This window comes from Carettochelys insculpta, chromosome 5 (assembly GCF_033958435.1).
Source record: "Carettochelys insculpta isolate YL-2023 chromosome 5, ASM3395843v1, whole genome shotgun sequence".
Classification (NCBI taxonomy): domain Eukaryota; kingdom Metazoa; phylum Chordata; order Testudines; family Carettochelyidae; genus Carettochelys; species Carettochelys insculpta.
The window spans coordinates 63,833,738-63,847,833 of NC_134141.1; the positions used below are offsets into that span (position 1 = coordinate 63,833,738).

General features: G+C 39.4%; 1 protein-coding gene across 2 annotated transcripts in view; it reads right to left on the reverse strand.

Moving 5' to 3' along the window:
* Positions 1-14,096, reverse strand: part of WDR36 (WD repeat domain 36) — a 58,195-nt gene that overhangs the window by 30,614 nt on the left and 13,485 nt on the right. For both annotated transcript variants that reach the window (XM_074995235.1, XM_074995236.1), the window contains 6 exons: positions 11,917-11,971; positions 9,564-9,696; positions 8,269-8,444; positions 7,931-8,051; positions 6,984-7,049; positions 5,093-5,176 (listed from right to left, as the gene is read on the reverse strand). In XM_074995235.1, the coding sequence (XP_074851336.1) occupies positions 5,093-5,176; positions 6,984-7,049; positions 7,931-8,051; positions 8,269-8,444; positions 9,564-9,696; positions 11,917-11,971 (635 nt within the window). The remainder of the gene's footprint in view (positions 1-5,092; positions 5,177-6,983; positions 7,050-7,930; positions 8,052-8,268; positions 8,445-9,563; positions 9,697-11,916; positions 11,972-14,096) is intronic.

Genomic DNA, 14,096 nt, shown 5'->3' on the forward strand with positions numbered 1-14,096 from the left:
ATGACCAAAGGGCCTTAAACTGCCCTTGGCTGGTACTGATAATTGATACACCTACGCATCATCCCAGGAGAGGAATCTTGCACCCATACGAAAAGAATGTTCTGTCTTAATGATTTAGTTATCTCTGTCTTACAAGTGTAAATTAAGTTGCAACTCTCTTGTAAGAAATGGCATCACAAAGGCGAACCAGTACAACTGGCATCTTTAGATAAGGCAGAGTGTATGTGACTCAAGGGGTATAAAGAAGGGTCCAGCAGCCCACTCTAACTGAGCTCCAATCACCTAAACCTGCCGGTTGGGAAAGATCATTGCCTCCCGAGGACCCAAGGGACACCCTCCTCGTACTCTTCTTCCCAAGGGATTGAATGAACGATGCTGGCTACGCTGGAATCGGAGGATGCAGGGGTGAGAATTATACCTGCAATGTACTTTTGTGCACATTTAATAGTAAGAGCTCTTTCAGCTAAGGCGTTTTGTCCTTATTCATGTAACTTGTAATCTAATTGGTATGCCATATGTATCATCCTACTAGTAGTTAAGCAGATAGAGCAATAACCTTGTAACTGCTAAGATTCTTATTTTTGCGTTTTAATAAATAGTAACCATTTAAGCTTCAGCCTGACTCCTTCCAGTTACTGTAACTCAGCTGAACACAAACAAAGAACCTTAGTCAGTTTGGCTATATTAGCATGGTCAGTGGCAAGGTGCAGTGAGAGCTGAGCGCTGAGTTGTGTGGCCTCCACGGGACAGAATCTTGGGGCATCCGTCAGCCACTCTGGCTGCCCGCTGCAAAGGGACAGTCTGTCCTAGCAGTTAAAGATTAGGATATAATAAGGCTCTCAGACCACTCATTACCTGGCCATTGGCTAACATATGCTCTTCCCACAGTTCTGTTCACCTATGTGAGGTGTCCGAAACCTGCAGCTCTGGAGCTGCAGGCACCTCTTTAAGGAATTCTTTCAGGCTCCAAAAATCTACAATTGCAAAGTAAACAAACAAACAAAAATAAAAACAAAAAACCCACAAAAGAAACAAACAAAAAAACCCAACCACCCTTCTGATTATTTTTTGATGAACAGCGAATGTCTAAAAGCCCAACAGTGAACAACTCATATCTAAATATCAAATGAATGTGATCTTGAAGGCCATTTCTACACAGGCCACTTCCTTCGGAAGTGTCATGCTAATACAGTGAGCGAAAGATGCTTATGAGGCAAGATGCAAATTCCCCGTGCCTCATTAGCATAATGTCACGTGATTTGGAGTCCAGAAGACCGTTCTTCCGGACTCCAAAATGCCGTGTAGAAGCATCTTTCGCTCCCTGTATTAGCATGACACTTCCGAAGGAAGTGGCCTGTGTAGAAATGGCCGAAATGTTGGATAACTCCCTTTTAATATTTGCAGTGCATGGTGGGGTATGATACTGTGGCAAAAGAAAAGCTTACAGAATTCCTGTTGCGAAGGGCAACACACATTTAAAGAAAGAAAACTGAAATTAAATGTGAAATAAAGTAGGCATAATTAAAATAGGCTTGGGAGTGAAAGTCAGGAGGATAATAATTTAAACACATATATGTAAAGTGTGAGGAAACAGAATAACTAAAAAGTTTGTGAACATTCTGCAGTAAACATATTTCCTATTACAAATCTTTGCATGAACACTGTTCTTACAATAAGAGTTAGAAAAATATGGTTTGACGTTATTTATTCAGGAAGGTCTTGTATTCCCATGCATTGTGGCTCTTGCAGCATTACTGAGCTTTTTACCAAATTCGAAAAAAATGACTCGTTGGTCTTTTGGCTGCTGAGTCCGACCTATGTCGAGCACCCTACAATATTCTGCAAAGCTGACATTGCCTTTGACATTAGAAGGAGAGGAAACTTGTCAAAACAAAAATGCATGAATGCTTTGTATCAAGCACCCTTAGGAAATAGGTATGGCAGTGTGGATAAAAAAACTGAAAACCCAATTTTAAATTAAATACAGGTTTGTTTGTTTTTTTTAAATAGACCCATTTACTGTTAAATTGAAAACCTATATTAATGCCTAAGTGTAGGATGAGAATTCCTGGGGCAGGCCATAATTTTCTGCTACAGACCCCCATTAGAATCTTAAAGTCTGGAACAGGCCTATAATCCTATACTACAGAAACCCAGTTAGCATGAGTGGAAGGTTACCCCCACTGAGCCCCCCACCCATCTCATTCACCAGACCCAGGGAAGGTTGTCCCAGCTTGGACAGGCCCTTGGAGTTTGGAGGGACAGATAGTTGGCCCAACAAACACATTCCAAGAGTAATGTCCACTCTTGTGGACGCATCATCAATCCAATTAGACACACAGATGTTACTGCACATCTGCTTTGTTGAAGTAACTTGTTAAGGAAAGCCACCTGTATTAAAGATAAGATGTTCTATCAGCGATGGCGGGGCACTATGTAACCTTTTTAGATTATATGGTTATTGTGTTTATTTTGTCTTGATGCTAGAACCTATCCACACTTCGATAACACCCGTGCCGTAGTTCCACCCCACCCCCGACACATCAGCATCAATTGTAACCTATTGTCTGACAGTGTTCACTGAGCCTAACAAGCAAGTGACACTCCACCAGTGCAATGTGTAATAAACCCTCCTGCTTGTTTCATACATGGTGTCCAGACTTTGTTTCAACACTAAGTACCATAAACTCCCTATCCCGCATTTGTTAAACTGAAACTCTCAAATATCTGGCACCAAGCCCTGCCGGCTCCGCCTCTGGGTTCTCCTGGTTGGGGCTGCCCCCAGCCCAGGGCTGGAGCTGCCGGCTCTCCACCCCAGGGCTGCCGGGGTTCCCTGCCTGGCCAAGTCGGGGCTGAAGCTGCCAGTGGGGCTCTCTCCCCTGCCGGCTCTGAGGTTCTCTCAGTCTTGGGGCTGCCGGGGCTAAACCAACCAATCCTGGGGCTGGAGTTCCCCTGCGCCCACAGCCACCAGCGTTGCCCTGTGTGCCTGCAATGGCCTGCACCCTGGCAGAGCTCTGCATAACTGCAGAGCCTGGGCCACCGACTTTGCCCCATGCCCCAGGAGCCGCCAGCATTGCCCTATGTGCTGGCACAGCCCCGTGCCATCATGGAGATCTTCCAGCCCCAGGGATGCCAGAATTACCCCAAACCCGCCGCCTTAGCCGGCTTCCTGGGGCTGAAGCTGCCAGCGGAGCTCCTTGCCCCAGCCAGTTCCCAACCATGTGGCTGTTGGGGTCCCCTTCCCATGCACCAGGGATCCCGCAGCTGCCTAAACAGCATTTTTTAATAGCTGGCAACCTCCTGGTCCTGAGGTTGCCAGACAAGAGAGAGTTTACTGTATATAAACACTTGTAATGTAGCATTCAAAACAAAACAAGGACAAGTATAAGAGGACTCAACAACCAGGCTAACACAAACTACAGTACAAGCTTTGTTAATCTGGCAGGTATGGGGAATGGCGATTGCCGGTTTCGCAAGCATCTTCAACAAATACAAAAACATTTAAAGAAATTAAATAACCTTATCTAATTCTACACCTTTTAACACTATTCCTGTATGCAGTACTGTAATTTACTCCTTCTCTATTGCCTCAGGGCCATTAAACAAACATGACTTCCACAAACTCTAGAAAATGATGCTGGAACAGCTATCAAAATTTTTCCAGTTAACTGATGGGGGAATTGGTATTGCTATCTACAGAGGATACCAATTAGCTGAGCTCTCCAGATATTAAAGTGCTGGATAACAAAGCTTTTACTGTAATAGGTTAAACTTATAATTTAAGTGACACAAAAAGTTTTGTGCCTTACCAAATCATACTATAAATACTACTAGCTCAAATGGGTGTCTTTGAAGCATAACTTCTGTATGAGGTGAATGTGCTGCAAAAATCTGCTTCCTGGAAGGAGACTATGTACGCCTCCTTTCTTATTTTGTACTGCTTTGTCTCTACACAATAAATTTGGCTAAGTTCTGTTATTTAGTGTCTGGAACATTTTAAAAAATGAATCATAAGTATATTCAAACAATATAACCTCAACAGACAAAAAAAAGCACAGCAAGAGAAACAGAAGTAGAGTGATGTGGAGTGATTTGCTCAAAGTCACACATTTGGTCAGGGGCCAGGCTAAGAATCGATCTCAAGTATCCTGGCTCCAACTCCAGTGACTTTATCCATTACAGCACATTCCTCATCAGATGAATTCTAAATATTATACACATTTAAAAGACTTGTACTAATGGCCAACTAGGTCAACAAGTTTAAGTAACTTACAGACATAATGCTCTATTCAATTATAACAATTACAGAAATGACGGGTAGCAATTACTACTGAAAGAATCCAACCAGGAGCAATATATGACCAATCTAGCTTTAAAAATACACAAATTATAATTGAATGGGGCCTTTTTGACACTGTTAAAATGAAAGTGCCACAATAATTACTTCTGGTGCAAGAGGACAAGCTTTTGGGGCTTACTCCTAAGGAAAAAAAATCTTTCCAATCTATTAATAACACAAATTAAAGGAAAAAATCCAGTTTGAGAAACTTCATATCAAAAATATTAAACTATTTCTCTGCATACATTCATCTACACACAATTTTACAGACAATGGAAGATTCACACATACATTAGTAATGGTAAGATAATTTAATTATGCAATGAACACATGTTAAATAGCTACTTCCTTACACTATCAACTTCTCCCAGCTGCTTCCCCCAACTGCTTGTGCTGCAAACTCAATTGAGAAAATTGAAAAATCGAAATTTAAGATGTTTCTGACTTGCTAATAATCAACAAAAAATGTGCAATCAATATTTAAGGATTCTGAAGGTGGTTAAACACATCTGTATTGGATCCGTAGCTCTAATGACAGAATTCAGAGGGAGCAGTTTATATAAAAATGCCACCGTTACCCAGCTAGTCACCATTTCATTAAATGGTACCGTCCTTCATACACTAATGTCGTCAAGAAGACTAATTTGGGTTTCTAGTAATATTAGTAAATTTCTGAATAAGTTACTAAAAATGAAAATGCTTACTGTAAGCAGAGGGACAACTCTCTCCTACATGTCATAAAATATTACCTACCTGTTGCAAATGCTGTAATAGGTGGAAGAGCCAATGTATCATACTGAAGACCTTTCTTTTTTGACTTCTTTTTGTTTATAGAACCTTTAAAATACCAGAATAATGTCAGCAACTTTGAGTCAGTTAAAAAATTATGCAAATACAAAAACTGTCCTTAAGGTAAAGGCTATCTATTAAATGTAAAATTCACAATAGAAGAAGTAGAGAATACATTAATCCTATTCGAAAACTGTATTCCTAAAATATACAAATTGAAACTAACATTAAAGTTATAATATACAAAACTCACAGCACTGCTTATATAAAGCTGTCTGGCACTTTCTACTAGAAAGACCGTATTTTCAGTTGCCTAAATTCTGCCACACTAACTGCTCATATTAAGATTCTTTCATGGTGGATGTCTGCCTCTGGTGGAACTGTTTAGGAAGTTTCAAGACAATCATTTGGCCATTTCAGAGATTAAGGTTAACAAGGAAAAACTGTTTTGCTCTTGTTAAAAAAAAAAAGTCCTCCAACTGTTTTGCTGAACAGTACTAGCGCCTCCATGCCCTGGAGCCAAGACTTGAGATTTAGCCTGCTGGAGGGGCTGTTGCAATGGTGTCAGGGACCCAATCTCATTCTCTGGGCATTTGTAGACCTCCAGTTGTTAAAAGATGGGACTGGACAATATTCAGTGATCCACCCCCTAAATTGCTCGGTTGTTGATTCTCTTTGAAGCATCCGGCACTAGCCGCTGTTGGAAGGCAGGATACTGGGCTTGATAGATCATTGGCCATGCCAAGTCCGGCCATTCTTATGTTTGTGATGCACCTTTTGCTGTTCTTAGTAAAATAAACATTTCATACATGCTCCATACCAACTTTTAAGAGCCTGGCTGCTTAAACTCTGAAAAGAGGAAATCCATATTGGGGCATGCTCCAGTCCATGGCAAAAGGGAATGAAGCAGAATTCCCTCTAATTACTCCTTTCAGCAGCCAGAAGCTGTTGTGAGAGCAAGCATTGGATGGAGAGCAGGGAGCTTCTCTCTCCTGTGCTTTTGATGATTGCTGGTGCCCACAAGCAGCTTGGAGGGAGTAGCAGCCCAACTCTAATGCAGAGAGAACAAAAGCTGGACTAGGGTGAGTGTGCATGAAAGAGGCTAGGACAAGGAGTTGGGAGGGAGGAAAGGGAAAGCAACTGCAACTTGGGAACTCAGGGAGAGTGGCATGTGGTCAAGCTTTTCTGGGGTGAATGGGGATAAAAGTGTGGTCTGATGACTTCCTGTACTCTTTGCTGTCGGGGCTGTACTTAGAAGGTATTCAATAAAGGAGGAAAGAGACTTCAGGAAAAGAAAGGAGAGTCACAGAATTCAGGCAGCTGAATGCTGCTCTCTCTCTGTCTATGCCACAGAGTCTATGACACTGAACAAGCCCTATAATCCAAAATTTCCATAGGTGGCCACTAACCACGTGTTCCCCATGCGTTCCTGGGAATCTGACTTGAGATCCTAGATCTCAGGTCACACAGCTGTCCCACTACAATCTAACAGATGAAGGGGGAGAGAGAAAGTTTAATACCAAATATGTAAAAATTAAAATAGAAAAAGATAGCTACTATTCTATATACTCTGCTAATACAAAACAATTTATATTCAAAAGGTGAGAAATTACATCCCATAGTAGAATGATATAGTTTTAAAAAGTCAGTCTTTAAATTAATTTGAATCAACTTGCTAAAGTATTTAACCATACTACCACACAAAGACTTCAGATGTGTATTGTATGTAAAACATGCCCTGAAACTATACATCGGCAACTGTACAAATAAAAAAAAATATTTTTTTAAAATACTACATTTTCACATAATTGAAAAATATCATTTCTTTCACTTGTTTATTTGTTGTACTACTTACCACGTCCTAAACTTTTATTGAATCTTTCATGCACTGTGGAAAAAGACTGCAAGGTTCCATCCTGACCTGATGGAATATTAAGAAAGAAAAATAAATACCTACCCATAACGGTATCAGCTTGCACCAAAGTAACAAAAATCAGAAAACAATGATCAATGACAAACCAGAATGCCACAGGAATAGTCAAGCAGTTTATGTCCAAATTTTGGTATACAATAACCCAGACAAAAACAAGACAACCTGGAGTTTGGGTTAAAAATCACAAGTTTACACATAAGAAAGCCCACAGTTTTAGCATTATCTCAAAACAAGCACTATATACCCAAGAAATTAGTGATTTAAGGAAAACCTAGGAGACTAAAGGCATCAGAACATACAAGCCAATCAAACCAACTCTGCCTGTAGCTAGGGAAAAGAGAGACACAGAGATGAGTGAAAAAAGGCTGCATGGGGTTGGTACAAGGCAGTGGTGGTGCATTACAGGGGAAAGAAAGATCTTTCAAGGGTGGGGAGACAAGTTGAGTAGGGGACAATTTTAGGGCTGGGGATGAGGGACGTACATGGGACTTAGGAAGGTTATGTGCAGGCAGGCTTGTATTAAGAAAACCATCCCAGTCCCTTTGCACTAAGACAGAAGTGCTTGAAAGGATCACCATGGCAACAGAGGCATCTCAAGTCACCCAGCAGATACAGCTGAGGGGAAAAAAGTTTTCCAATAACAAGGCATTGGGCCCAGACATCAAGCATGGGATGCACATGTGCAATCACTCCAAGACTGAATCAATACGGTTAACATACCTAAAAGATTAGATACAATAATTTGGGATGTACTGTCAAAATCAAATTAAGGACCTTAATAGTTTTATTGCTAGCCATCAAACTGAGAAGTTTATTTAACAATAGTGGGGAACAAACACAAGTAAATGAGAAGCGCAGAGGATTCCCACCTGCACTAAGAATTTGTTGTCCATTTTGCCCATGGTATCTGATTTTTATTGGCGGAGCACTATGTCCCATTCGGCACCTCAACAAACGACCACCACCTCCCGGGCCATCAAAGATCCATACCTGCTCAAGAAATTCAAAGTGCAACATCAGCAAACAAACTCCTATGAAAATACAGATTTGAATAAGAGAAACCACCACCTCTCATGTTCAGTAACAAGGTTAACCGCATATAATGATGTAACTGAAAAGACATACCCCGGTATATGCAAGTATCCATACAGTGGAGAACAACTAGCTAAAAAAAATAGCACAACAGTAGTAGTAAAAAATAGCTTACCTTTATAGCATTATCAGCACCATTAGTAACAAGAAGCGGCTCTCCCTGGACAAATGACATTCCAGCTATGGCTGTGGAATGAGCATTTCGCATTTGACTAATTAGCTTGTTCTCTTCCAAATCCCACAGCGCAATGTGTCCAATAGGACTTCCAGCTGCCATGACTGGATGGCCATCTAATGACAAAATGGAAAATAAAAAATAAAAATCTTGGATTACATATAGTTTACAGCTTTCAATCAAAACTTTTAACTTTTCAAAGAGTCCACGTAAGCAAAAAACTCCCACGGCTCACAGAGGAAAAAATTAATTACTAAACAGATCATAAAATTAAAACAATCATTTATCACAGTGACCTAATTCTAGAGACAGAGAATGGCGCAGCACCATCAGTAAGACCACCAGAGGATTTTCAATATCAGATATGACCACGTATATCTACTTTAGTATCTGGGTCTGACAATGGTCACTACTGGATGTTTCAGAGGAAGATGCACGAAACCCCAACGCGGATATTTAACCGGCTATTTTTAGATATTGGAATTAGATGAATGACAGCAAAAGGTGCTGCTTGCACATCTCAGATACAATTTCTGGTAGCATGCTTAGTGAAAGATATTGTACCTGCCGACAAGCTTACACTTTCAGGCTAGGGCTACACTGTAGCCCTGGCTCAAAACAACTTGAGCAATTTGCAGTGCAAAAATTGCGTTAAGTTATTTCAAGCTCCCTTATTTCAAACCTGGTGCAGGCTACACTGCTCCAGGATTTGAAATAAGGGGCTATTTTGCATGACAAGGGTTACCGGCAACAAAATACCACGCTCAAAACAGAACCTCTATTTTGAGTGCGGTGTTTGGCCTCAGGGTGTCTATTTCGGGATGCAAATATAACTGTAATGTAGCCTCAGCTTCAATGTTCAGTTCACAAGCCCAAGAGCTAGATATATTAAAATAAAAAAATCAAATTTAGGAATGCAAGTTTGCAGCAAGAACGAAATCAGCTTTACTGAAGACCACTCTTAACCCTACTGCTAGATTGCTTTGTTTTGAGTTACGGTTGATTCCTACTAATGAAATTGTCAAAATGTTGCAGTACACATCAACAAGATTTGCTATTTTTTCAAACACATAAGAAAATGACAACTTTATTACTATTAATTTTTAAAAACTTTAAAAAAAAAAGACAACCCCAAATGTTTATCTACAATACCTAAAAACATATTTCAGTTTTCTACTTTTCTGTTATCATTTTAATTTAGTCTGCAGATGACTAATCAAACTGCTGGAATTTACCTGTACGGAAAGATATCGATGTGATGGGACCCCAGTCTTGCTGAAATTTCATCAGTGTTTCATCAAACTTAATGTTGTGCACAATGATATGACCGGAAACAAGACCTACTGCAACTACATCAACTGCTGGTGCCTGTGAAAGACAGTTAAATTAGAAGAGGAAAAATTATACAGATTCTTCTCTATCCTTCCGTATTTCTTCCTATTAAAAATAAGATATACTCTTTACCTACATTATATATTTATTATCATTACAACTAGAACATCCCTGTTTCATTTAGTGCAATGTAACTTGCAAACTTGCAAAGTAAATAAGGTATTTCTTCTTAGCAAATTACACAGGGATTCGGCTCTGTTTTAGTCAAAAATTACTGTAAGTTTAAAATTACACAGCATAAAGTCAGAATGAAACTACTAAAATCACCGGATTTGACATGATTTTAGTATAAAGCCGAGCCATTCACCCTTCAGTGCACAGGAGCATGTGTTTAACGAAGTAGGAAGAAATTCTTAGATGTGCAACTAATGGGAGAAATGCATTAATATAATATAAAAATAATTTAAGATAAATTTAAGCAATTAACTTTTCCTAAAAAAATACTTTGGTAGATAACTGTACTGGATGTTTCCCTTGAAAATGTTTGAATAAGTCTAGTAAATTTCACATCTGTTCCTTGTTCATTGTACACTGTCTAACTCGTGCACTAGTTTTACAATATGAGTTTATGTGATATGTAACTAAACTTTGCACAGTATAAAATATGCAGAAAAATCTCATTTTCTGATTTAAGTGCTGCATTTCACAAACTTAATTTCTATACGGAATACATTATGTCAAGTTGAGTGTAACCTACTTCAGCTCCATAAGCTTTCCCTAAACCAGCATGTTACAGGTACAGCAAGTTAAAACTCAGTATGTCTGACATTAAAGTAAGCTTAGGTCTAAAACAAGGGTGTTCAACACATGGCCCATGGGCCAGAATCTGGCCCAAGGAGCCAGCAGTGGTGCCACTTTTAAAAGGCATCTGGGCAGCTCCGAGGCATATGTGGCTTTTTAAAGAGCCATTTGCAGCTCTCACCTCTGCTGCCTGACTCCTCCTACAACTCCCGTACTGTCTGGCAGGGGCAGAGAGAAGTGGCAGGGGTATGCATGCTGGAGCCGAATGCAGATCTTTGAGCAATAAAATGTCAGAGTCATAGGAGTGCTGTGTGCCAGTCTTCGCATGTGTCCCTCCCCAGCACTTGGAGAGAGAAGTGTGTGGCAGCAGTGATGGGGACGGCGGCGGCTCCGGTTAGTTGCTGGCACTGGATTATAGCAAGGAGGAGGGGTGGCTCAGGGGGAGAATTGAGTTAAACAGGGGAGCTGGGTGTGCCTGACTGTGTGTGTGAGGGATTGGGTTAAAGCAGAGGGCTGGGGCTGCCTAGCTCTGGAGGAGGGAAGTGGGGATGGGGGATTTTGTGTGTCTGAAAATTGTGGGTAGATGTGGGTATCTACTTTATTTTTTTTTAAAAGGGGCACTTTATTTTTAAAAAAAAAAAAAAAAAAAAAGTGGGGGCATGTCAAGAAACACTGGAGTAGAAAGTAGAACTCAATTTAATTGGTTTAATGACCGGCAGGAGGGTGGTCTGGGGCTGCAATGGATGTAACCCTGGGGGGCGGCAGATGGCGGTTTAGGGATATTTTGTGTTTGGGCCCTGGAACATGCAAAAAATTGCCATGTGACCCCAATGGAAAAAGGTTGGGACATCCCTGGGCTAAAATAAATGGTTTAACCTAAAGTTGGGTACTTAATAAACCTTACACTTTGTTTCTTACTACATATCATCACATACTTGAATCTATAATTGAGTATTTGACCATTCTAAGGCATCAAAGTGATACTGTCACACAAAATAAATGTATACGAAATTTAAAAATGTTTGTGGCAGCTTGAATAGCTAGTATTAAATGATACCATCTGCATTTGTTTTTAGTTTGTTTGTAACAGTGCCCTGGGTTTTTCTTGTTGTAGTTCTTTTCATTTTGGGACAAGTTCAGGGTTTCTTCCTATTTCTTCTAAAGCAACACATTTCCGAAGCCATAAACTGGCAACGTAATTAAGTTGACCTACCATACTCCAGTATTCAACAGCCACCAAAGTAGTCCTTACTCACTGGAGTAAGCACAGTGAAGTTAAGAAAGCTATTTGCATTAGTAAGGGTTTACAGGGCTGGTGCCCTAGACTGTGTGCTGCTCAGAGCAGTACTTTCAGTACACAATATGCACCCATAGCACTGTAGAAGAATGTTAGACAACACTGACTGTGGTTTTATATTTACCTTTATATACCAGTGAACTGTCAAAAATACTAACCTGTTCAAGGGTTGTCACACCTGAGCCCCATCCTGGAAATGAGTATAAAAGTTTGCTGAGAAAAGAAAGTGGTTTAAAAAGTTACCTTTAGAAAAAAAATCTATGTCAAAATGAACATTTAGCCAGTACATTTAGAAAGTAGTAATATGACAGAGAATGAAGGCTAGGAATGTACATTAAAATGAAATCTGTGGAATAAAAAATTAGGATAACATGATTATATTGAAAAGCTAACAATTAAATTTAATTGGTGCATTCTGTCTTCAGGATGAGACTATTTTCAGACAGACCAGTGGTAAACCTGAGTGCAAAGGTAACTGTACATAAGCTTCTGGTTTTATACTGCCTGAAGCACAAAGATGCATTATGAAGCATTAATAACTTTAAAATGACCTGGCTAAGAAAATGTGCTTTCATGTAAGCACCAATAAAAATATTATGTGTTTTGCGCACACGAACTTCTCTTACCAAAACAGGTTTCAAAGTTATGACTAAATGGTTTATTGCAAATATGTCAAAATGAAAGTGACTAGAGTTTGTCTATTTGCCTAAATCTCTTCAAAACGATGCAGTCTCCTAAATTATGTCATCAGTCTCTTGCATTCTGCTAAAATAAAGTTTGGCTGTGTTCATTAGTTATCAAATAATTCTACTAAATGATTAGTTTTGCATGCTAAACAAAAATCATTTACTTTTTTTAAACGAGGCAGATTCACTTAAACTTGGTATTCAGTTTTGCAGCTGCTTACCTCAAATAGTCCCACTGATTCCACAAGATTTTATAAATCAATTAAGCACTGAAGTTGACACCTGGCTACAAGATCAAGGTTTTAAAAGGTAATCTCTGATTTTGTTCATAACTATATGCAAGAACTCTGAAACTACAGCAAACAGTGCATTAATTTCAAACTGCAATCACCTACTCAACCTTTGTTTTAAAAGGAATCTAGGAAAAAATTCTATTTTAATCTCAGTAACAGAGAGGAAGCCGTGCTAGTCTATACACTATCAAAACAAAAAGCAGTCAAGTAGCACTTTAAAGACTAGCAAAATGGTTTATTAGGTGAGCTTTCGTGGGACAGACCCACTTTTTCAGACCATAGCCAGACCACTGGTCTGGCTATGGTCTGAAGAAGTGGGTCTGTCCCACGAAAGCTCACCTAATAAACCATTTTGCTAGTCTTTAAAGTGCTACTTGACTGCTTTTTGTTTTGATATTTTAATCTTGTTACTAGTTTTTGTACATCATATATATCACCATATAGCCACCTTGAATAAAAATACAAAGTAATGATATTATTGAAAATAAATAATTGCTATAGGAACAAAACCTTCAAATAACAGAATACAAGTGTCAGATGGGTAGCCGTGTCAGTCTGCATCCACAAAAACAGAGAAGTCGTGAAGCGCCATATAGACTAACAGATAAATAACTGTTAGTCTATAAGGTGCCACAGGACTTCTCATTGTTTTTGAGTACACAAGTGTAAATGCTCATGAACTACAGTCATGTATTTTCAGAGAGAGAGAGAGAGAGAGAGAGAGAGAGAGTGTGTGTGTGTGTAAGATGACTAGATAGATATACCCACTCTACAGTTGGAAAAAACTAACCAACTTTTCCATGAGCTACCTGAGTATTGCTACTTTCACTTATTAATAGTGACTCAACTGGAAGACATTATGTTAAAACCAAAAGATATTACAAATAAATCTTAAAACTAAATCCATAATTGTAAGTGTTAACATACATAAAACAAATTAAAAATAACTCATTAAAACTAGATATAATCACTGATTAACATTTATTTGGCCAGCACAGTCTCTAAAGAATTTAAGTTATTTTAAAAATTTAAATTCATAAGTCTGGTTGTGAAGATATTTTGAACATGTCCAATGCAGTGACAAGTCGGCATGCAAAATACAGCTACTGTTTCAGCCTGAAGGCCAAATGCTGCCCCCCTCCACACAGGAATGGAAAGCCCTAAGATAAAGCATAGCTTCCGCCCGTCCAAGATGAGAAGAAAAAGGGAAGAAAATGTTAAGTCTGTAAAGGAGGACTCACTCTCCTCACAACGGAGTTTTATGGTTTGGCAAAGAGTGCAGCTAAGCAGTCAGCAGATTTGTGAGCGTACGAATTCACAGATCTAATCAGCACACAAGAGACAGAAAAGCCTATGAAA